The sequence below is a fragment of the Armigeres subalbatus genome, chromosome 2 (assembly GCF_024139115.2).
Source record: "Armigeres subalbatus isolate Guangzhou_Male chromosome 2, GZ_Asu_2, whole genome shotgun sequence".
NCBI lineage: Eukaryota > Metazoa > Arthropoda > Insecta > Diptera > Culicidae > Armigeres > Armigeres subalbatus.
This window is the reverse complement of record NC_085140.1, coordinates 347,570,569-347,596,556: the sequence shown is the minus strand read 5'-3', so window position 1 is coordinate 347,596,556 and position 25,988 is coordinate 347,570,569. Positions and strand designations below refer to the sequence as shown.

Sequence of the window (25,988 nt, the reverse complement as noted above, 5' to 3'; positions counted from 1 at the left end):
TCACACATTTTTTGAGTAATCTGGTTTGGGGTGAAGTTGATCAAGACAGCTCTACTAAAATAATTATGACCTAGTAGTCAAAATACACTAGGTTATTTGTATGAATGTTGAATTTACTACGTAAAGAAGTTTTCGAAGTCAATATTTGAAACGAAAATAGCGTCATTTATGACTATCTCTCTCTTTCTTCCACAAAATACATTTTCATGATTATAATCGAAAAACTCGGATTTCTACCTAGCGGTAACATAACTTTAACGGAGAATATTGTTGACTACCGTTTCATAAAAAAAATTGGCACTTATGACTGACAAATCAAATGATCATCTTCACCTCAATGATCATCTTCCCCCCAGTTGACGGTACAACATTTCGCGGAATGTATCAACTCTCCGAAACACATTTCGCGGAATGCACCTTTTTTCCGAAAGACATTTTCACCGAAAGTCATTTCGCGGAATGCCATTTGGCGGAATTCAGTTAGAATAATTATCATTGAAATATTTACAGATTTCTGCTTAATTACATGCAATTCTTTTGAATTGTGATTTAAATAATGAAAGATGATAATTCTTTCTTTGAATGACCGCATCCGGTCGATATAACACAAAGTGAGAAAACAATGCCTTCTTGAAATGGACACGTTTGCTCGGTATAAAGAAACGAAAGAAGGTAGTCCCTTTTATGGATTAACGCATCTGTCCAGTATAAAGCAAATGGAAAGGTTATGCCTACTTTGAATAGATGCGTCTGCCCTAGAGATAGTCGGGTTTCACATTTTGCAAACCCGAACCCGATTTGTAAATATCCTTCAAACCCGGACCCGACCCGAACCCGGAATAGTTTTCACTCGAGTACCCGAGAATTTTGGTATTCGTAAACTTGTACTTACCCCGAACCCGACATAATTTTATTATTTAAACCCGCACTAAAGTTTTGCCCGGAAAATTCCAACTAGATATTTACTGGTTCTTTTTAAATCGAAAAAAAATGTAAGCCCAAACAACGAACAAGCTTAACAATTAACAAAACTGAATAAAATAATATTCAGTATTTTATTTCTTAAACCCGTACCCGACCCGGACCCGATATTGTACTAACTTTTCAAACCCGAATCCAACTCAAACTCGTCGGGTTTGGGTTCGATTCGGGATCTCTAGTCTGCCCGTATAAGGCGAAAGGAGTTGATAATGTCTTCTTTAAAAGCACGCGTCTGCCCGGTATAAGGCGAAGGGAAGAGTAACATCTTCTTTAAATGAATGCATCTGCTTGGTATAAGGCGAAGGGAGGGGTAATGCTTTCTTTAAGTGGATGCATCTGCCCGGTATAAGGCGAAGGGAGGGGTGACGCCTTCTTTAAATGGATGCATCTGCCCGGTATAAGGCGAAAAAAGTTGATAATGCCTTCTTTGAATAGATAGGTCTGTCCGGTATAAGGCGAAAGGATGGGTAATGCTCTTTTCAAGTAGATGCATCTGCCCGGTATAAAGCAAAGGTAGGAGTAACGCCTTCTTTAAGTGGGCGCATCTGCTCAGTATAAGGCGAAAGGAGTTGATAATGTCTTCTTTAAAAGAACTCGTCTGTCCGGTATAAGGCGATGGGAAGAGTAACGTCTACTTCAAATGAATGCATCTGCTTGGTATAAGGCGAAGGGAGCGGTAATGCTTTCTTTAAGTGGATGCATCTGCCCGGTATAAGGCGAAAAGAGGGGTAGCGCCTTCTTTAAATAGGTGCATCTGCCCGGTATAAGGGGAAAGTAGTTTATAATGCTTTCTTCAAAAGAATGCGTCTACCCGATATAAGGCAAAGGGAGGGGTAATGCCTTCTTTAAAAGAACGCGTCTGTCCAGTGTCAGGCGAAGGGAGGGGTAACGTCTTATTTAAATGGATGCATCTGCCAAGTATAAGGTGAAAAGAGTTGATAATGCTTTCTTTGAATAGATGCGTCTGCCCACTACAAGGCGAAAGAAGGGGTAATGCTTTCTTTAAGTGAATGCATCTGTCCGGTATAAGGCAAAAGGAGTTGATAATGCTTTCTTCAAAAGAACGCGTCTGCCGGTATAATGCAAAGGGAGGGGTAACGCCTTCTTTAAATGGGTGAATCTGCTCAGTATAAGGCGAAAGGAGTTGAAAAAACCTTCTTTAAAAGAACAAATGTACCCGGTATAAGGGGAAGGAATAAGTAATGCCTTCTTTAAATGGTAGCGTCTGCCCAGTTCAAAGCTGGCAGACGCTACCATTTTTCGGTATTAAGTGAAAGGAAGAAATAAATGAATATTCATAAAAACGTCTATCCATAACAAAGTAAAGATAGGAGAAAATCCCTTCATTATATCTGGCCCGTCTACCAGATGTAACAAAGGATTTGTAAGGCAATTGAAGTTTTGAAAACTACTTCTACATATTCTGGGAGGACTTCCTTATGCATGTAACTCGGCTTAGTAGGTAAGCAGGTAATAATTGTGGACGTACTGAATGAACACTAAGCTATTATTATCAATATTCCGCGAAATGGTGCATTCCGCAAAATGGTACATTCCGCCAAAAGTCATTCGGCGAAAAGGTACAAACCGCCAAATGTCGTACCGCGAAAAGTTACAAACCGCCAAATGTTATTCCGCGAAATGTTCAACCGCGAAAATGAATTCTGCGAAATAGTTTTCGGTGAAATGTTATACAATCCGTTCCAAATGATGCATTTTATAACGAATTCAGGCTAATATTCTTGGGATTTTAGGTCCATAAAGCCAGTCTGAAGAACAGAGATTTTTTTTATTCTATTCCATCTGTTCCATTCCATTTTAAGGTCCCATAGAATTACTAAAGGGAGAAGGGCCGTTTGGCCGAAGGCCAGTATGCCGAAGGTTGTTTCGCTGAATATATCATTTAGCCGAACAGACCATTAGGCGGAAAGTTATTTGGCAGGAAGGGTTATACAGCCGAATTGTAAATTTGGTCATTTGGCCGAACAAACCTTTATGCCGAATGGGTCATACAGCCGAATAGGTCATTTGGTCGACCAAGTCATTCGGCCGAATATATTATTTGGTCGAATAGGTCATTTGACGTCTCACTTCTCAATCATCATTTCAAAATTCTCACTGCGAAAAGTGAGAAATGAGAAGTTAGAAATGACGAGTGAGAAGATAGGCGTCTCTCTTCTTACTTCACTTTACCCTCTTTACACAGTGAGAGGTGGTAATTGAAAAATTAGGAGTGAGAAGTGGGACGTCTCAGTTCTCACTCTTCATTTTTTACCTATCACTTCTCACTGTAAAAAGTGAGTAGTGCGAAGTAAAAAGTTCTCACTTCGCACTACTCAATTCTCACTTGTTACTGTGAAATGTGAGAAGTGCGAAGTGAGTAGTGAGACGTCTCACTTCGCGCTAGTTATTTTTACAGCGAGAAGTGAGACGTCTCACCTTACACTACTCACTTTTCACAGTGAGAAGTAAGAAATGACCAGTGAGATCTGAGACGTCTCACTTCTCACTTCTCACTCATTATTTTTCACTTCTCACTTCCCACTGTAAAAAGTGAGTAGTTTGAAGTGAGGATTAAGCCGTGTCACTTCTCATTAATTATTTCTCACTTCTCACTTTGAAAAGATAGAAGCGCGAAGTGAGTAGTGAGACATCTCACTTCGCACTACTTACTTTTCACAAGTGAGAAGTGACAAATGGGGAGTGATAAGACGTTACACTTCACACTTATCACTCCTCATTTCTCACTTATTACTTCTCACTGTGAAAAGTGGGAAGAGCAAAATAGGATGGTAGACGCCTATCTCTCATTCGTCATTTCGAACTTCTCATTTCTTACTTTTCGCAGTGAGAATTGAGAAATGATGATTGAGCAGTGAGAAGGAGTCGTTAAATGACCCATTCGACCAAATGATCTATTCCTATTCCAAATGACTTTCGCCCAGGTGGGTTTCGGCTTAATGGTTTGTTCGGCCAGACAGCTTTCGGCCTAATGAGTCCGAATGAAATAATAAAAACAGATTCAGGCTTGTTGAAACATTTCATCAAAATATCAAACCAATTTTTTTCTTTTTTGATTACTTATTGGAAAGCGAAGATTTTTGGTTATGCGTGTAGACCTTGAGAACTATGCTACTGGAACTTCTTGAGGTTTCCAGTTAGTCTGTTTCAAAACAAACAATGCTTGATAAAATAACTTCTTTATTCATCCTGGAATGATCATCATGTTTTCAATTTTATCATTCACTCTGGAATGTTCATATTAACGATTATCTCTCTCTTCCATTCGCAGATATTCCACTGTCCATGTGGCGACTTGTGACCAATCCGGTGTACATCGTTACCTGTCTGGGAGCTTGCATGGAACTGATGATCGTTTCAGGATTCGTCGTATTCCTCCCAAAGTATCTGGAAACGCAGTTCAGTCTCGGTAAAAGCCAAGCCAGTGTCTACACTGGATCCATTGCCGTTCCTGGAGCGTGTATCGGCATCTTCATCGGAGGGTGTATTCTGAAACGGTTCCAGCTGAAACCGAAGGGAGCGGTACAGTTCGTTTTGGTTTCGAATCTGGTGTGTCTTTCCTGCTATGGACTGTTGTTCTTCCTGGGCTGTGAAAATCTAAAAATGGCTGGGACAACCATTCCATACTACAACAGTTCACCGGCCCATAACGTGGAACCCTTCCAGGTCAACTTGACCGCGGCATGCAACTTCGGGTGCGAGTGCCACATGTACGATGTAGAACCAGTTTGCGGTAATAACGGGCTGACTTACTTCAGCCCTTGTCACGCCGGTTGTACGGCGTTTTCTTCCAGTTCAAATTACACCAACTGTGCTTGTGAGTATTTATCGCTCAGTGGAATTAAATAAAGATTTGTGATCTTAACGGTACCAATTTTGTGATCCTAGGTGTTCAAGCAAATGTAACCAAAGTATACACGGGCGCCGAGGGAGCTCAAGCGCAAGCTCTGAACGCCCATGAAAACTTTGCCGAAGTAACCGTAGTTCCTGTGGCCACTGCCGGTGTCTGCAACAAGCCCTGTCGGACGATCTACCCGTTCCTGATATTGTTATTCTTCATGACGTTCGTCGTGGCCTCTACGCAGATGCCTCTGTTGATGATAGTTTTAAGGTTTGACTTACACAAACCTTAACTCGGTCTGTAAAGTTTTCTAACGCTTTAAATTTAATTAAATTCAACAGGTCGGTTTCGGAAGAGGAACGATCGTTCGCCCTCGGGATGCAGTTTGTGATATTCCGTCTGTTCGGATACATTCCGGCGCCAATCGTGTTTGGCAATCTGATCGATTCGTCATGTTTGCTGTGGAAGTCCACTTGTGGTGAGAAGGGTGGTCGCTGTCTAATCTACGATATAGAGAAGTTCCGCTACAAGTAAGAATAGCTTGCATGATACTGAATTGAACTCTAGACAAATGAAATACTTTTCTTCCATGTTAGGTACGTGGGAGTTTGTGCAAGCATTAAGATCATTGCTTTGGCCATATTTCTAATCGATTGGTGGTTGGTTCGACGACGGAAGAACTTGGACAAATTGAACCCAATGTCGGCGAATGAGCTCGTGGGGTCGATCATAAGCTTGGATAAACGTAAATTTTATAAATCATTGCATAAGTATGGTGATAATGATCGATGTAACTTTTCTTTTAGTTTTTGAAGAAAAGGGCAATCTGGAAGGACAAACTGTTCCTTTCAACGGAGAGTGTATTTCGGGCGATTCGATTGGAGATAACAATAGTAAACGGGTACTGATTGCCAGTCGACATCTACGGAACGATTCCAAATCGATTCAACTGGAATACAGGTGAGTACTTTTGAATCTAATATCGACAGTGTGAAGACAATGGTTTGAATGGCTGAAAGCAGAACGCAGTCCGCACTGACGGTGCATGCCTCTGTAACCAGGCCGGTATTATATGACACGTATTTTGCGGCACAATTGCGAAATACTTATCATTCATAAGAACCCGAAAAAGGCAAAAAGAGTCCAAATTTTAGGAGTACCTAATACTTTATTATGTTAAGAAAAGACACAATTAAAAGAAGTAATGGAATCTGACTTATTCTGCCGTAACTAGGGTGGCTCAAATTAGTATGGGAAAAACTTTTTTCAATTTTTTTGATGGGCCGCCCTCTTATTCGGTTCTATTTGATGCCCTGATGCTCTGGACAAAATTTCAGGCAAGTCGGTCAACGTTTTGGCGGTGCTAAACTCGTTTGAAGTTTATATGCAAAAATGTATGCAGAAACATCTAAAAACAATGAATTGCAGTTGGACGGCACAACTTACGATGAAGAACTATAATACTCATTCAGATCTTGAAGAATTTAATTAGAGTTTGCGCGGCTAAGTTATTAGCATTTCTCTGATGTGGGGTTTGAGCAAATTTCGTTTCTTTTACCTTTGAAAAGAAATAAATTCACCCCTACAACAGTAAAATGCTAATATCTTTGCGTAATAAACTCTAATCTTCTCGCAGTTTTCAGGATAACATTCTGTATTTAATTCTACAAGAACTGAATGAGTATCATGGCTCTTGATCGTAAATTGTGCCGTTCAACTGCAAATCACTGGTTTTGGATGTTGCTGCATACATTTTTCCATATAAACTTCCAACGAGTTTAGCACCGCCCAAACGTTAACCGATTTGCCTGAAATTTTGTACAGAGCATTAGGGCATCAAATAGAACCGAATAAAAGGGCGGCCCATCAAAAAATATAAAAAGTGTTTTTTGAGCCACCCTAGCCGTAACTTATCGCTATCGCCTTAACCTGTTACCAAGTTAGATTTCGACCGAGTACTTTCATTTATTTATGGAGGTTGCGCTGCCATGAGCTTTTGGGTCTGCCTCTGCTGCTATGTCTCGCTGGGTTTCAGGTTCCCAAGTCAACACAAAATCGTAAATGATGCAACATTAGACCTCTTCATGTTTTCAAAAAGTATCAAAAATTCAACCGGTCAGCCCAGAACTACAATTCTTATGCTAAAATAAGTTTCCTGTCAAATTTTCAGCTAATTCGGATAAAATTTCGAGGTGGCTTAAATCGATTTAGTGTTTTTGGGCTATTTTCAATTATGGAAAAAATCTAACAAGAGATATAAACGTCGAAAACTATCGCAACAAACTCTATACGGAAGCTTTGGGTGTGCTCTACAAGTCTTGTGAACATTGCGATTCGTTTCGTTCACGTTTTATCGTCATTTTCAAAGTGATTTTCAAGCTTTTAAGTGCATAAAAATACTGTTTCCTCAAAAAGTCGTTGTTCTACAAAAATCTTGAATCTACGACAAATTATTGCTAGTTTATTATATTATTATTACCCTTTTTTCCCTGGAAATTTAAGTAATAAAATTGTCTCTATGCGATTTATCGTTAAATTCTTAAAAATCAGAAGCTGAACATTTGTCATAAATTTGCACGTTAGGATTTCTTCAAACAAGTTGTTCGTACAAAACATAAATCAAATCATATGATATTTGATGCTTACAACAAACGACTTCCAAATTTTGTTAATTTCACCATATGTCTGCATGCTTTTAACATTGAGTGCATCATAGTAACAAGTGAAATCGAAGCTTCTTTGTTTGAACAACTTGCTTAAAGAAATCTCAGCGTGCAAATTTATGACAAATGTTTAGCTTCTGATTTTTAAGAATTTAACGATAAATCGCACATTGACAATTATATTACTCAAATTTCCAGAGAAAAAAGAGGAATATTAATATAATAAATTAGCAGTCATTTGTCATAAATTCAAGAATTTTGTAGAATAACGACTTTTGGGGGAAACAGTATTTTTATGCATTTAAAAGCTTGATAATCACTTTAACATGGACAAAACGTGAACGGAACGAATCGCAATGTTCACAAGACTTGTAGAGCACACCCAAAGCTTCCGTATAGAGTTTGATGCGATAGTTTTCGACGTTTATATTTCTTGTTATATTTTTTCCAAAATTGAACATAGCCCAAAAACACTAAATCGACTTGAGCCACCTCGAAATTTTATCCGAATTAGCTGAAAATTTGACAGGAGACTTATTTTAGCATAAAAATTGTGATTCTGGGCTGACCGGTTGAATTTTTGATACTTTTTGAAAACATGAAGAGGTCTATGCAACATGAGATGCAAAAGTCGAGGCGATATACGCACATATTGTATGGGGAAGTACCTATATAGCCTCCACTTTAGCATCTTATGTGACATCATACATGATCTTATGTTGACTGAGTCGTTTCCGCCCCTAGGTAAGATGTTGCCGACCCAGCCCCACTTCCGTTCCCGAATTTCAGTTTCTATTGTCATCTGGTAACAACAAAGATGGACCTCGTTGTTTGAAATCCAGTTTTGAGGCCACCAGACTTGAATTATGTACCACAGGCATCTGTTGATGAACACCAGCACTGGACTGCGTCCCACATATTCTCGTGATTGAAACGGTCGAAAGCTTTTTTTTAGTCTTGGTTTTGAAAAAGGGACTCTTGGAATTCGTTGACCTACCTCAGAATGATACGGAGCCTGAAAATGTGGTCCACATAGGATCCTCGGGCACAGAATCCGCCCTGCGGTCACCACAGAGTCGCATCGATCTTCTCCTGAAGCCGGGCTAGTTGTCAGGTCAGGTCACTCGTTTTGGGCACCTTTACTAAGACACCCTGCATCTAGTTGACTGGGAAAGTTGTAGTATCCCAGAAATTACGAAATAAACGATGCAATAGTTGAGCGTCATGGGGTCAGCTTTTAGCATCTCGGCTGATATGTGATGGTGGAACTTCGGTATTGACGCGTGTTAAAGCTATGTCCATTAAGAATCCGGAATAATAAAACATCTGTATCTAGGTAACGGATGAACATACAAATAAGGTTAATACATCGAAACAAAGGAAATTTACTGTACTTTAAGGAAGTAATATAAATGCAAATCATTTCTAGTTTTCTAGTGACAATTCGCACTTTCTTCTTCATTCCTCTTATAAAACGCTGCACACATCCGGAGACAACTTCCTTGGCACATTTGTTCCACATTTTGGTCATCTGAGTCGCGTCCCGAGCTGTTTATCCACTTTTATTAGGCTTCCGCTTCATTATTGCCCAAAATGTCTCGATGGGCCGGAACTGCGGGCAGTTGGGTGGATTATGTTTTTATTGTTGAAATCTATGTTATTACCGCGGTACAACTGGATGAGTTCCCGGCTGTAGTGGTAACTCGCCAAATCTGGCCAAGATTTCACGGGACCTTCTTGGGCTTTCATGAAACTTAGTATGCGGTTTTTGAGACATTCTTCTTTGTACAACTTAGAGTCTATCATCTTATTCGTCACGAACACTTTGGTCTTTGCTCTGAAGCTGCATATCTCTCGCCAAATCATCAGTTTTTTGGTAAATTTGTCCATAGAAACAAACCTAATCTCGCAGGAACAACTCCTCCTGCCGTCGCCATGCTGATTTTTTGGCCAGGAAGCTGTCCTAAATCCATTTTGACGTAGGTTCCACCGTCTATGAGCAGGATTATCAACGGGGGTGAGCAGATTTTTTTTCTTTCCTCTCGGCTTCCATCTGGAATAATTTTTGACTCGCTGCACGAAACACCATGAAATTTATACCACAGAAAGTGGGCGTCTATGTAGACATACCGCTGTTAAAAAAATCCTTGCAGCGGTCACTTTCCGTGCCGTTGCAATACAATAAATGATTCCGGATTCTAACTGGACATAGCTTTATATGTTGAATCCTGCCGAAGTGGAGGTGGCCTGGCTGGCACTTGAAAAAGTTGTTTGAAGTGTTTTAGCTGGTCAGTTGGGACCAGTCGCGTCTTTTACGGGCATTGTGGCATTCAGCTTAGCCTGGAAAGGAAAAAATGTAACGTCAACTGCAGACAGTGTGCGCGCCCTCCTTAGCCGTGCGGTAAGACGCGCGGCTACAAAGTAAGACCATGCTGAGGGTGGCTGGGTTCGATTCCCGGTGCCGGTCTAGGTAATTTTCGGATTGGAAATTGTCTTGACTTCCCTGGGCATAAAAGCATCATCGGGCTAGCCTCATGACACACGAATGCAAAAATGGTAACCTGATTTAGAAACCTCGCGGTTAATAAATGTGGAAGTGCTTAATGAACACTAAGCTGCGAGGCGGCTATGTCCCAGTGTGGGGATGAAATGCCAAGAAGAAGAAGAACTGCAGACAGTCAGCCACTGTCACGAACTGTAATATGCTACCAGCAGCTTTTTGTGTGACAGTATTGTTATCTTGAGCTTAAGATTGACTGCCGCTAGTTGCTACTCCATTATGACCAGATCAGCTGTTCTTGCACAGAGAATCAACAGATGCTTGCTTGGGACTAGCATTTGAGCTGGTAGGATATCACTTAATTCTTTTACAAGCTACAGTGGACCCTCCATAAGTTGATGTTCTAAGACTCGAAATCGAATCGTTGATACAAATGATGTCATACTCAATTATTTTCACGGTCCTTCCGAATAATTTTCCAAGAATTTGTGAACATTTCGATGTTGAGGACGTTGCAAAAATTCTTGGTTGTCAAGTAGATACTTTGGGTTGAACTTGCGAACATTTTTGGAGTACCTTGAAAATCACGTATTTGATAAAATTGGATTTACGTGATGCGCATGTGCCGATGATGAAGACATTGCATAAGTCCTCATTGATATGGTAGATACCGTGGGCTGAAATCGAGAACGTTCTGAAAAACCTTGAGCACGATCAAGATGATTGAACTTGATTGAGTGTTAATTTTTTCTAGGGGTGTTTTAGAATAGTGTAACTTGTTCCGGCGCAAAATGGCGCACACAACTGAAACTGCTGTATGTCTACTCTTATCTGGCGGTTGAAGCTTGTGTTTTCACGAAATTACACGTGAGTTATATAGATTTCAATGTCCCAGAGCAAAACTCTACTTGTACACTAAGTTTATGTAAATGCTATTGGATCACAATAAAAACTAACCTTTGATAGGTGGCCAATAGGCCCATAGTATATTGCAACACTATGAATTGAGCTGATGTCTGTATGTGTGTATATTCGTGTGTAAGTGTATAAGTATAGTCATTTTATAGACCCATTTTTTGGAATTTAGCAATTAACAATTTTTCACAGAAAACTGCATATGGAAGTATGATTCCATTATTTATTCTCGAAGAAAGGCGGGGTGTCTTCTAGAAGAAAACATAGTTTTCCAGATTAATCGCGATATTCGAAATATTTACTTCGTTTGTCAATAGAAAAATACTTGATATGTCAATTGAAAACTTATTTTCACAAAATACTGCAACAAGGTGATGGAAAAGTTAAAAAAAACCAGAATACTACACACATCGGTGAAGATTCCTTTTTCGTTGACCATAATCCAAGTTGGCCAAGTCCAACTATCCGCCACCGTTCTTTATTCACAAATTTTCAATATGGGGATTCACTTAACGGCGTAGGTTGCTGAGTATCTGTTTATGGAAATGTTTCATAGTCGATTTGAAATATGTCCCTTATGATTGAGTGTGAAACATTTCTATAATCAGATACGCAGCAACCTACGCCGTTAAGTGAATCCCCCTAATAATAAATAATAAACTCAAATTTATAATGTAGCTTTCTGTGAAAATTGGTTATTTTCTAATTTCCAAACAGTGTGTCTATAAAAGCTTCGCAATGTTCTACAAAAACGTGTATTTTTGTTAGCCAAACTATTTGAAACTATTTGAGGAACTATCAAAGTAAAATAAGTCTTAAAAACTGAAAATATATTGAGGAAACATTAGATATTGGTAGCAAGCAATGAAAAACATAAAGGTTATTATTATTATCTTGATTTAGGAGACTTGCAGCCCTATAGTTATAGCAGTTATAGGCACATATTTGAAATATGAAGGTGTGAGAGAAGATGGATGCTAAAATATTGGCAGAAGCAAAAATGTTTATTCGCTCAATGGATTCTTCAATCTATTTAAGGTTTACTCTAGACCAACAATTGAAAAGGGCGGAACAGCCTACATTATTTTTTCTCGGTCCTCGTCTACATACATAGACAAAGAACTGAAAAGAATACATTTTGGTTGTTACACCCATTTCAAATATTTGTCTCAAACTATCGATTTTTGAAATAGTAGGAGGAAAATCAGCAATGATATTAATTATTCGGGGCTGTTATTTTGAATTTGAAACATCAATTTTCCTAGAAGCTATTATAGATTCATTTTTTATAACAGTTAAGCTACAAAAGCTTAACACTGTTTTACCTGTCAGTTCTATTTTTGCGTATTTGAACTACGAATGAATCATGAGATTCAAATATTTTACAATTGTTTTGATGTATGGATGCGTCATTATATTGACGGATCAATCCACTTTGCAATTTCGGCGCATTTTTAGCAGCAACATAATTTAATCATGAAATGAAGAACTTTCAAACTTAAATAAAAAATAAAAATAAAACAGTACTTTCATCTACTCCCTTTTGCTTTGAGAAGTATAGTGATGAAAAGGCGAAAAAATGAATTTCGATGAATAAGATACAGCTGGGGAAACCAACGAGTTTGTTCAATTCTTCTCAAGATTCAAACTAGAATAAGGTTCGAAGATTTGCAATGAATCTGAATCATTGTTGATTTCACTCTAAGAAGCCTAAACAATAATCTTAAATTAGTCAAAGAACTGACTGAGACACCCTGACGTGGTCACCCTGCAATTTGTTTAGTAGGTCATCTTCGCTCGGTATAAAATCTATAGCGACTCCTTCTTATACATCAGGCCCCTGATTATTATCTGCATGGTTTATGGTTTAGAAATTACCGAATACGACGTTCTAAGTTCTCCAAATATGTGTAGGTAAGACCAATTATCAGAAAATATATTAGCTCTTTTAGTGGAATGTATTCAACCGTCTAAGACGAATTAAGTACTCTCCATTTAATTCCACCAGTTAATTTTCATTATCTTTGCAGATACGTTGCAGACTTCGACGAGTCAAGTACGAGACACTGAAGACGACCACACAGTTGTGGTCGAAATACGTATCTGCAAAGATAACGAAAATTAACTGGTGGAATTAAATGGAGAGTACTTAATTCGTCTTAGACGGATGAAGACCAATTAGTCCACCATACCAATAACGCCTAAAGACCATTCATATGAACAAAAATATAGATATGTTCTCATAAGATAACCTGAGAGCTCAAAACATCATATTTGGACGAACATAAATTACAACATCAATATAGACAGATAGAAATCGTAAACCTTGCACATTGTTTCAGAGCGCCAATAACCAAACACAATGGATTGCCGACATGAAAGATCTCCATCCTGAGCGATGTCCAGCTATCGCTTTAACCTGTTTCTAGTTTAGATTTCGGTCGACTTCTTTTATTTATTTTTTGAGGCTACGCCGACATGAGACTCTGGGTCTGCCTCTGCTGCTGTTTACAGATTTCGTTTCCACCCCTACGTAGAGTATGGCCGACCCAGCCCCAATTCCGATCCCGAATTTATGTTGCTATCGGCCTCTGGTGACAACGACGATGGAGCTCGTTGTTTGAGATCCTGTTGTGAGGTCACCAGGCCCGAATTATATACCGCAGGTGCTCCATGGTTATAGACTGCTATAGCAGCCCACGGTTTGGTTCACGGTCAATCGCACCTACCAGAATTTCGTCGATTGCGATGAAGAACAGTAACGGTGCACATAGGGGTATTTTCGCAATCTAGCCGGAATAAATTATTTTATCTCTCAAACTGCTATATTTCACCTTATTTTATGATACTGTGATGATGATTTAGCTGAAATATCAGTTTTCTTAATTTTCACTTTTTGACCCATGTGAAAACCCCTTTGAAACCCTGAAAAACATTGATAATTTCAATTAATTCGTTCTCGTCATCGCTTCTACCGAAATCAGTTCAACTCTATGTGTTTGCAAGGGGAAACATAGAGCTAAAAGATGGTGTCATGGAAATTGCTCTATGACTCTTCCTCTTTTTATAGGGATGTTGAATGTATGATATAGGTCATAAATGCCTTAAATACAGTACCAAACTAAAAACATCCGCTTTCAAAATGGCGCAAATTTGCGCAAGATTTTTCTTCGGGATCCTAAAATATAGACATAAATGCGTCCTCTCTATACTGAAATATTACCGAATATCATCGAATAAGTGTTTTATGCTTATTGCAAATATGAGGAACATTAACTAGTTTTAGCTCAAAAATGGACTTCGAATTACTCTTTTGTATTTCTGTTCAGAATCATTTATTCTTGTCAAAAACACGTTTACAAGATACTATTTTGTCTACTTTTTCATGGTATGTACTGATCTGTGGATTACTGTGACAAATAATTGACCAAAATAAAACATACCGAACGTAATCAAATTCAACAGAGAAAGCCGGTAATTTCCTCAATGAAAAACCTCTAACTTTCTAGAAGTGTAGTGGTAAATTTTTTTATCTAAATAGAAAACCTAGTACTAGGAGTTGCTCGTCTACTATTCAGAGAAGTTTGAGACATATTTAGACTGCTCTAGGACAATTTTGAAAATTTAACTTTATTCCGGCTAGAATGACGAAATACCCCTATGTGCGGTGGTAGAATACATCCTTGCCTCACACCAGCTACGACCCGGATAGGGTCGGACAAGACCCCATTGTGCAGCACTCTACACAAAAAGGTCTCCTACTGTGTCTCGATGAGGGTGATGATTTTCTCAGGAACCCCCTTGCGTCTCAGGGCGCCCTACATATTCTCGTGATTTAGACGGTCGAAAGCTTTTTCGTCAATGAATACCAAGTAAAGGGACTCTTGGAATTCGTTGACCTGCTCCAGAATGATACGGATCGTGACAATATGGTCCACACAGGATCTTTCGGCACAGAATCCAGCCTGCTTCTGCGGGAGAGTCGCATCGATCTTCTCCTGAATCCGGGCTAGGATAACTTTGCATAGAGCTTTGAGAACGGTACACAGCAACACAATGCCTCGCCAGTTATCGCATACAGTCAGGTCACCCTTTAGGCTCCTTCACTAAGATACCTTGCATCCAGTCGACCGGGAAAGTTGCGGTGTCCCAGATATTACGAAATAAACGATGCAGTAGTTGAGCGGATGTCATGGGGACACCTTAGAGCATATCGGCTGATATGCGATCGACCCCTGGGGCTTTATTCGATTTCATGCTTTGGATGGCTGTTTGAATCTTAAGCAGTGATGGTGCTTTGGTATTGACGCGTGCTATACGTCGGATCCTAGGCAGGTTATCTGGTTTGAACCTATCTAAATCACAAATCATGCGCATGACCTCTAAAGGCCTGTATGGACACCATGGGTTACTATTGTCTTCGTATTGAGCCCATTTGACTTGGTAGACCAATTCGTCTGTACTCCCGAATGGTTTAGAGAACTTTGAACATCCGGTTTAACCATATCCAAATCGTTAATTATGTACATGGTCTCTAAACTGCCGTAATCTGGAAAAGTGACGTAACAGCCATTTTACAACATACATGTTTTCCATTTTTCTGTTAAAGAGCTCGATGAGTAGTACTCGTTAATACCATTTTTGGAAAATGGCGTATACGTCACTTTTTCAGATTACGGCAGTAAAGTCCTGTGTGAGTTGTTATTGGCTTGATATCAAGCCCAGTTGTCTTGGTAGACCTACTCGTCTGGACTTCAGAATGGTTTGGAAAACTTCTAAGGGGCCTCAGGCCTAAGGCTCTGAAATCCAGAATGGTTTGGTTTGGAATAGTATTATGTACATTTCTGAGAAAAAACAGCAATAAAATCGTTCATGCGCGATATTCTTGTGCAATTTTCGTCCATATAAAAGTGGCCAATTGACAATACTTCCTCCGACGATTACAGGATGTAGGTGTGGCCGATCAACAATCTTAGATCAGTTTCGGAAAATTTAGGAACTGTCGATTATTTTGGGTATATGAACATGTGAATTTGAGCATGAACATGATTGACCGCCCACGGTTGCTACTCCGTAATTGCCAGGTCAGCTGTAATTACAGAGAACCAACAGATGAAGTTTGGGACTAACATCATCTTCAATGTGTAAGAACTGAAGACCCAAAAATAAGCAATACCAGCGCCGGCCGTGTCCGAATGCAGGTCAATTGAGGAATAGGTAGGAAATTGTTGACGTGATACTCGCTTTGATAGAAGCCGACGATCTGCACTTCCACGAGAAATCACTGGGATGTTGGATATATGGGGTACGAAGTGTGGCAAGGTTCGTTTTGGTAAACGGTCTGCCGTGTATAGCGTGTAGTTTGAATTTAAACAAACACAATCGATTGAATTATTTTAAATATAAATTAAATATGCGAACTAAATTTTCACTTTCTGATCAACTTACTTACCCGCACAAGGCAGAACAAAATTTCGGTGACCGGCCGATCGTTTTGATTTCCGCACAAAGCAAAACTAAATTTCAACGACCGGCCGATCGCTCTGCTTACTGGAGAATCACGACTGGGTATATGAACATGTGAATTTGGCTGAAAAATTGCTGGGCTATTGCTAAGTCAAAACCGGGTCGATATGAACCGAACACCGTGAGTTTTTTAGCACTACGTTTATTCCAGATATGGTCAATTTGATTTTCTGTAAAGCCGTCACGAGAGACCCACGTGACCTTGTTAACCGATCACTATGTCGTTGATAAGGAAATTGTTCAGAGATTTTTTAGTGGAATGTCTTCTTATTTGTCATAATACAATGGACTTTTAAGAGTAAATATTTGAAAAAGATGTACACCAGAGACAGGGACACTTATTCATGAAGTATCTTCATTCATGATGCTCCATCTCGGAATCGATGTCGATTTGGTATCCAGAGGGTTGGAATCTTTTGCTTTTGCTAAACTCAGCCCGACTTCAAAAACCAGCTAAAATATTTTTCTTTGAGATTAAAAAAAATAGTGTTGATTATATAATAGTTGAAATAGTTGACACTTTATTAAAACGCAAAAGTTATTCAAATAAAGACGTAGACGATCTACAGCGGAATAATGAATTCTACTACTTGGTCTAAAGCGCCACGTTTTCGCTCCAAGTTACCACTAGTGTTTTATTGAATACATGTTGACTGATGTGCAAACATTAGGTTGGGTTTAATCAGAGAAAAACGTGACGCTGGTGGTTTTATTAATGAGATATTATTCTACTCGTATCAGATAATAAGCCTTGCTCTATGAGAGCTCGAAATAAATGGCAATCTTCGTTTGAAGCACGGCAAATGCTGGGTAAAGCGTACCATTGGTACTTCGCGTACCTGAAGGAATAAAATAGACCCCATCTCGCGGTCCTTAGCCTCTTACCCAGCAACTCCTATCCCTACCTCCCGCGGTGCTGACCGATACGAGCAACCTTAGGGAAGATCGGGTAACCAACCCCGGTGGGAACTATGGTCGTATGCTGACAGGGAAGGGGGTTTGCTCCTCTCCGGAGGTGCAAATCTTATTGAGCGTCTGTGCTCCATGTCAGGATCGGCTCACAACAGCGTTTGTTCTCCATGTTAGGGCGGCTGATCATCGTCCGAGTGCCAGCGAGGGACTCTAAGTGAAACTGTGCACCATGGTCCACCAGAAATAAGGAGGAATGGTCCTCCGGAAATTTAGGGGGTTTGGTGTCAGGCCCTGCAAGCCAGCCTTTAAAAAATCATAAGCAACGAACAATCAACAAGAGAGTACGGACCGGAACCATCGGCGAAGACCACTGCGACGAAAAGGGACTAGCGATTGGAAACTCGGTTCGTGGAACTGCAAATCTCTCAACTTCATCGGGAGCACACGCATACTCGCCGATGTGCTCAAGCGACCGTGGATTCGGCATCGTAGCGCTGCAGGAGGTTTGTTGGAAGGGATCAATGGTGCGAACGTTTAGAGGTAATCATACCATCTACCAGAGCTGCGGCAACACACACGAGCTGGGAACAGCTTTCATAGTGATGGGCGATATGCCAAGGCGCGTGATCGGGTGGTGGCCGATCAATGAAAGAATGTGCAGGTTGAGGATCAAAGGCCGGTTCTTCAACTTCAGCATAATCAACGTCCATAGCCCACACTCCGGAAGCACTGATGATGATAAGGACGCATTCTACGCGCAGCTGGAACGTGAGTACGACAGCTGCCCAAGACACGACGTCAAAATCATCATAGGAGATTTGAACGCTCAGGTTGGACAAGAGGAGGAGTTTAGACCGACTATTGGAAAGTTCAGCGCTCACCGGCTGACGAACGAAAACGGCCTACGACTAATTGATTTCGCCGCCTCCAAGAATATGGCCATTCGTAGCACCTACTTCCAACACAGCCTCCCGTATCGGTACACCTGGAGATCACCACTGCAGACAGAATCACAAATCGACCACGTTCTGATTGATGGACGGCACTTCTCCGACATTATCGACGTCAGACGACGTCGACGACATCGACTCTGACCACTATCTGGTGATGGTTAAACTGCGCCCAAAACTATCCGTCATCAACAATGTTCGGTACCGACGACCGCCGCGGTACGACCTAGAGCGACTGAAGCAACCTGATGTCGCCACTGCATACGTGCAGCATCTCGAGGCAGCGTTGCCGGAAGAGGGTGAGCTCGATGGGGCCCCTCTTGAGGACTGCTGGAGTACAGTTAAAGCAGCCATTAACGACGCAGCGGAGAACAACGTCGGGTATATGGGTCGAAGTCGACGGAACGATTGGTTCGACGAAGAGTGCAGACAGATTCTGGAGGAGAAGGACGCAGCGCGGGCGGTTGCGCTGCAGCAAGGTACCCGGCAGAACGTGGAACGTTATAGACGGAAGCGGAGACAGCAGACCCGCCTTTTTCAGGAGAAGAAACGCCGCCTGGAAGAAGCGGAGTGCGAGGAGATGGAACAGCTGTGCCGTTCTCAAGATACACGCAAGTTCTATCAGAAGCTCAACGCATCCCGCAAAGGCTTCGGGGAGCATCTTGACGGACGAACGTGTGGTGATCGAAAGGTGGAAGCAGCACTACGAGGAACATCTGAATGGCGCTGAGAGTACAGGCAGTGAAAGTCAAGGCAGCGGAGGAGATGACTACGTCAGTTCAGCGGACGATGGAAGCCAACCAGCCCCCAACTTGAGGGAAGTTAAGGATGCCATTCAACAGCTAAAGACCAATAAAGCAGCTGGTAAGGATGGTATCGGAGCTGAGCTCATCAAGATGGGCCCGGAAAAGCTGGCCACTTGCCTGCACAAACTGATAGTCAGAATCTGGGAAACCGAACAGCTACCGGAGGAGTGGAAGGAAGGGGTTATATGCCCCATCTACAAGAAAGGCGACAAACTGGAGTGTGAGAACTTTCGAGCGATCACCATCCTTAATGCCGCCTACAAAGTGATATCCCAGATCATCTTCCGTCGTCTGTCACCATTAGTGAACGAGTTCGTGGGAAGTTATCAAGCCGGCTTCGTTGACGGCCGCTCGACAACGGACCAGATCTTTACTGTACGGCAAATCCTTCAAAAATGCCGTGAATACCAGGTCCCAACGCACCATCTGTTCGTTGATTTCAAGGCGGCAGTATAGACCGCTTAGAGCTATGGAAAATTATGGACGAGAACAGCTTTTCTGGGAAGCTTACTAGACTGATCAAAGCAACGGTGGATGGTGTGCAAAACTGTGTGAAGATTTCGGGCGAACACTCCAGTTCGTTCGAATCGCGCCGGGGACTAAGACAAGGTGATGGACTTTCGTGCCTGTTGTTCAACATTGCGCTAGAAGGTGTCATGCGGAGAGCCGGGTGTAACAGCCGGGGTACGATTTTCAACAGATCCAGTCAATTTATTTGCTTCGCGGATGACATGGACATTGTCGGCCGAACATTTGCAAAGGTGGCAGAACTGTACACCCGCCTGAAACGTGAAGCAACAAAAGTTGGACTGGTGGTGAATGCGTCAAAGACAAAGTACATGCTTGTGGGCGGAACCGAGCGCGACAGGGCCCGCCTGGGAAGCAGTGTTACGATAGACGGGGATACCTTCGAGGTGGTCGAGGAATTCGTCTACCTCGGATCCTTGCTAACGGCTGACAACAACGTTAGTCGTGAAATACGAAGACGCATCATCTGTAGAAGTCGACCCTACTACGGGCTCCAGAAGAAACTGCGGTCGAAAAAGATTCGCCACCGCACCAAATGTGTCATGTACAAGACGTTAATAAGACCGGTAGTCCTCTACGGACATGAAACATGGACAATGCTCGAGGAGGACTTGCAAGCACTCGGAGTATTCGAGAGACGGGTGCTTAGGACCATCTTTGGCGGTGTGCAAGAAGACGGTGTGTGGCGGCGAAGAATGAACCATGAGCTCGCCCAGCTCTACGGCGAACCCAGTATCCAGAAGGTAGCTAAAGCCGGAAGGGTACGATGGGCAGGACATGTTGCAAGAATGCCGGACGGCAACCCTGCAAAGATGGTGTTCGCTGCCGATCCGGCAGGTACGAGACGGCGTGGAGCGCAGCGAGCGAGATGGGCAGACCAGATGCAGAACGACTTGGCGAGCGTGGGGCGTATCCGAGGATGGAGAGATGCGGCCTCGAACCGTGCATTGTGGCGTCAAATTGTTGATTCAGTGTTATCTGTTTAGATGTTAACTAAATAAATGAAATGAATCGTATGAAGCTCGGTCTTATCTTTTCAACAACTTTACTACACTTTTTGGGCCCTCCTTAGCCATGCGGTAAGCCGCGCGGCTACAAAGCAAAACCATGCTGAGGGTGGTTGGGTTCGATTCCTGGTACCGGTCTAGACAATTTTAGGTTTGGAAATTGTCTCGACTTCCCTGGGCATAAAAGTATCATCGTGTTAGCCTCATGATATACCAATGCAAAAATGGTAAACTTGGCTTAGAAACCTCGCAGTTAATAACTGTGGAAGTGCTTAATGAACACTAAGCTGCGAGGCGGCTCTGTCCCAGTGTGGGGATGTAATGCCAAGAAGAAGAAGAAGAAGAAGAAGAAGAAGAAGAAGAAGAACTACACTTTAAGTTGAGGTTGCAGTGTTAATTCAACCTTCTCCTTATTCTCAAATCAAATTTTTCAAGTGTAAATAATAAATAATGGTTACTTTTAAATTATTCTCCCCTCCAGGTACGACGAAGGTCCAACGCAGCACTACCACAGGCCTAGGAAGCACATCCGCAGTAACTCATGTGACATCAAGATCCAGCGATCGAATTCCGCCACCAATCGGGAAACAGACTTCCACGACTGGAAGCTGAAGCGTTTCATGCGGCATCACACACGAAACAACTCGCGAGATCTGGATCAGGAGCACTGCTGCCGACAACAGCCGCAGCAGCAACAGCAAGCAACCTCACACCTGGGTCGATGGATTGCTCTACACAACAGCAGCAACGAACAGCCCACGTCCAACATACGCTACATTCTGAACCACCTCAAGAACAACAACGTGGATGGCCACAGCAAGCTAAACTATAGCAACAGTTGTAGCGGTGCCGCGCCGTGCAACGTACCGAAGAAGAAACGACACACGAGGAACTACTCGTACGGACAGGAGTTCTCGTTCCTTCCGAACAATGTCATCATCCGGTTGGACAACGACATTGCCAACAAGTTCCTAACGAACAACGGTGGGGCGAGCAGTTCCAGAAAGAGTTCATTTTCGCATGACGCCAACCTGTTGAAGAATGTAAACAAGCTGAACAATTGTGCCGGTGCTGCAGGCGGAGTTGGCGGCCCGGTGAGTGAGCTTACCGAGGAGTTGGAATCGAAATACGCAAAGGGATCGCCCCAAAGCTACGGGCATTCGAGAAACAATTCCAAGGACTTGAATCTGCTGAATGTGGGAGTGGGAGAAAGTGCGGGAGGGACGGGTATTTTAGGAGGCATCAAAGCGCTAATAGAAGACTCGAACAGTATCCTAAGGCATCGTCGAACAAATTCGAAGGATCTGAAGTACAGCGCCTATCAGCCGTGCGAGCCAATCAGCAGTGCCAGCAGTAGTTGTGTAAGTAGTAGTAATATTAGGAAATTTTCTGGAGCCGGAGATGACCGTCAGGGGCATCACCAATATCTCCAACATCAGTTGGGTCAGCACCAGCCTCCTGTTGGATCATCGTCAGCAGTGGCAGTACCGGCAGTCATTGGTCAACCGTCGATTAGTGGTGCAGAAGGGCAGACGGAGGCAATGCAACTACTGCTGGACAAGTCCTCCGGTGTGATGGAGGAAAGCTGCAATGAATCCGGTTCGACGTCGACGAACGTTTAGCCGGCGGTTGGTTTTAGAAGGAAGCGACACCGGAAGACGGGCAGAGGTGCCATCACGACGCCATACGCACTATCCGATTTTTCCTCAATTATTTTGTTTGTTTTTGGAACGAGCTTTCGAGAAATCACATAGCTCATCATGAACAGTTGCACAACGTCAACTGGTAGATATTTTAGATTGTTTTGTGTTGGAAATGAGTTTAATATATTTGACAAAAATGGCAATAAAAAGGTTTCAGAAGTGTAATGGTAGGACGAACTATTTTGTGATTAGATCCCGTAGACATCCCATAGACTGCATTTTTAATTTAGGACTTTTAAGCTCACCACAGATTGGCAAATTTTCATTGTTGTGATGTTTGTGGAGTAATTGACTCTGAATTGTTGGAAAATATTGAGTTGCGCATCATATAAAAAATGAAAAGAAAGGCTCCAACAAAACACTATTTTCGAAAACGAAAGAAATCAAAAATGATTCCAGGCAGTATTCACCTAAAAAGAACGAAAATAATTCTTTTAGTCGATGGCATTTCAACTCCACTTCATAATTGAAAGTACCGTTTTGACTCAAATCCAGAACGTGACTCATACTCCAAACACTGGAGTTTTAGCGCCATAAAACTAAAATTTTCATCAGTTTCCTATGCGGAGCACCAATATTGTAAACGAATTCAAGATACAATGGAAAGATCTACGTGAATAAGGCTGAAATAATCACCTCAATGCGAGTGTTCGGAATATGAGTTATTTTCTGGATTTGAGTAAAAACGGTACTAATTTGCCGTCAAAATCTGGTTTAGTAATCTTGAAAAAAAAAATCTGTTTATTTTATGACCTAATAATGAATGACAGTCATAAAAAAGATAGGCTCGAAATAACGGAAAATTTACAATTTTTACAAAGATTTTCTTGCGCTTTGAAATTTCCAAGTTTTATTCTGGTTTGTGTAGTTTGAATTCATCGATGAACAGCACATTTTAACACGAAATAGGTCGATGCTATGTTTTCAGATTATTTACACAATTGTTCTTGTTTATTATTTCTTTTGAATAATTTTTCAAAAATGTTTCCAGCATTTTTTATCAAGTGACGTTGTAATCCAGATCAATCTCCACAAATATTAATAAAACTAATTAATGTGTTCTTTATGTTCATTAGTGAGTAATTCATAATTTAGTAAAAAGGTTTGCCTCAAATACACCAAGAAACCATACAGTATCGAAATGCTAGAAGGGAATCTCATAACGAGACATTTAAACACAGCCGCAGTGAAGAACTGAATATATGAAAATCTAAAAATACCTTCCAAATATTCCTAATAAACTTTAGAAAGCAAAAATAAAAATAAAACAAACCCTCTAGCACTTTAAAAGGATTTTATAAATAAACGTTAAAAAAAACTGGAGAAGGAAAAAGCCGAAATAGTGATAAATGATGCTAGTTGTTGAATCAATAGAATAAACCCAGAGAACAAACCACACACAGCTCGTTATAAATCTAAAAAAAAACTGAAAGCAAAAAACAAGGAAAATGCCTAATTTATCGAGCACTATAGAAATAGGAACAAATAATATTTTTATACAAACAAGAAGCCTATTCACATAAACCGGTTAGCGCCGATCCGGATGCGACTTATTATTGTTAATACTTTATTAAAAGAACAATAATACCAAAAAACGCGCTGTTGCTTCAAAACATCAATCGAGAAACAAAGAGAAAGTCAATTCTACCGCTGCAAATCGATTATGGATTGAAACATCCTGATCGAACTGGCTGCCATTCGCATCCGCGACAAAGCAGTAAGCGTTACGAACAAAAGCAAAACGAGCATGAACCAAGAGCTGTGAATTAACTAGGTACAGAAACGATCGTTAGTGGATATGAATGACTATTGTAGAGCGAAAGTTAGGGAATGGTGGAAACAAGAGCAGGGACGAAATTTTAGCCGAATTGGAAGCATGTGTTCAAACTTGTTGTGACCCGCGAGTCAAACAAATGTTAGGCATGGGAGGAATGTAGTGGACGACTGTTTCCGTTTGCATGGATTTTAAACGTACATAGATGCAAATTTAATAGTGGCCCGTAGGTTAGCGATAAGTGTGTTTCGCGAGTGAGAATCTAAGTAGTGATTGATTTTCCGATAGTTAAAAAGTTAATGGAAGCGCTTTGTTCATTGTCGCTGGGTTAGAGCTGAATAGTGCTGTAGAAGGATTAGCCGAGCCAGAAATAGGATCTATTCGCGCCGAAGCCTACCAGTTTTGTGTGAGTTGTTTTGCTCGATAATATTATTGTCTATATTAGAAGGTAAGTCGACTAGTACTCATTTTCACACTGTACTGTTGTAGCTGTATAAATATACAGTTGATAATTAGTGATTCAATTGCGCAAGTAGAGAAAAGAAAAACTTGTTAGCTTAGTTTCCTGTTCCAGCAGTAGAAAGAATTTTACTTAGTTCGTATCAATCCGAACTTGTGCTGTTCTGGTGTACGTTTGAACAAATTTAAATCCTAATTAAAATATCAAGTAGAAATAATGACTAATTTGGCAACACTGTACTTTAACAGAACGTTACGCTATATACAATTTTTAATGGCAAATTCAAAACTTTTCGCATGATGAAAAACTGGTTGCAGCAAAGTGCTAAAATGGGAAGAAAAGCAGACATATCGTGCAATATAACGCAATAGTACACAGCACCAATTATGAATAGTTGAATTTTCGTTTCTGATACAAATCTCCAAATTATTTACTCACAAAAAAGTATACACTGGATGGAGCAAATGAATGCTTCAGTACCGCTATATTCTTCGTTTTCTCTTTGCGAATGAGTGTTCTAAGAATTTTATTGCAGAAAGCACCATTTTGCACACTCAACAGAATCTCACTCGAACTCGTTCAAAAAGAATATAACAACTAATACGGAAATGAGAATAATTGTCAATTGAACTATGAGCTATTCTAAAAAACAGTAAAAATGCTGTGTGTACTGCACTGAGTAGACGCAATGATCACTCACAAATACAATCCAAAAGGCTGTACATACACATACACACAAGATTGGTGATTCTTTCCTTGAAAAAGAATCTAAAACAGCTAGGAAAGATTGTGTACTACGAAACAAAAAGAGAAGTGGAGCATGAAGCGAAGCTAGAACATAATTAGTAGGCAGAATAATAAAGAAATTTATATAAAACGAATTGAAGAGAAAATAATTCAATAGAATAAAAAGAACGAATCCATTGTCCATCTAATAAACAGGAGCATAAGGCCATTTGACATAATCGCTGGAAAGATATGTCTAATACAGTGGGCCGTTTGGCATAATACGCATAACAAAAAAAAAGATAAGCACATAAATACATGATTCCATTTTTAGACGTATGTATTTGTCCGGAGGTCCTCCTTTGTCGTGTGGTAAAATGCGCAGCTACAAAGCAAGAGCATGCGGGACCTAAGCTGGTTACGTAATCCGTAAAAGACCCTATTCGCAGCAGCAATACGTCTTTTTACTTCACAAACACATCCCCATCAAGCATCACCTCTGCACCAACACCACTAGGTCTTCCCCTATCGCTACCTGCCATTATGTACTTTGTCTTGGTAGAGTTAATGGTTAAGCCTATCCTCGCCGTCTCCCTCTTCAGTGGGACAAAAGCCTCCACTACTGCTCTGCGATCGATTCCAATAAGGTCGATGACGTCCGCAAAGCCCAGGAGC

At 41.1% G+C, this 25,988-nt stretch overlaps 1 protein-coding gene across 1 annotated transcript in view; it reads left to right on the top strand.

The window, feature by feature from the left end:
* Positions 1-25,468, top strand: part of LOC134212901 (solute carrier organic anion transporter family member 4C1) — a 223,115-nt gene extending 197,647 nt beyond the window's left edge. Inside the window, exons 11-16 of the mRNA XM_062691209.1 lie at positions 4,274-4,819; positions 4,891-5,113; positions 5,185-5,373; positions 5,440-5,588; positions 5,650-5,803; positions 21,132-25,468. Of these exons, the coding sequence (XP_062547193.1) occupies positions 4,274-4,819; positions 4,891-5,113; positions 5,185-5,373; positions 5,440-5,588; positions 5,650-5,803; positions 21,132-22,272 (2,402 nt within the window). The 3' untranslated portion in view covers positions 22,273-25,468. The remainder of the gene's footprint in view (positions 1-4,273; positions 4,820-4,890; positions 5,114-5,184; positions 5,374-5,439; positions 5,589-5,649; positions 5,804-21,131) is intronic.
* The last annotated feature ends 520 nt before the right edge of the window (positions 25,469-25,988 follow it).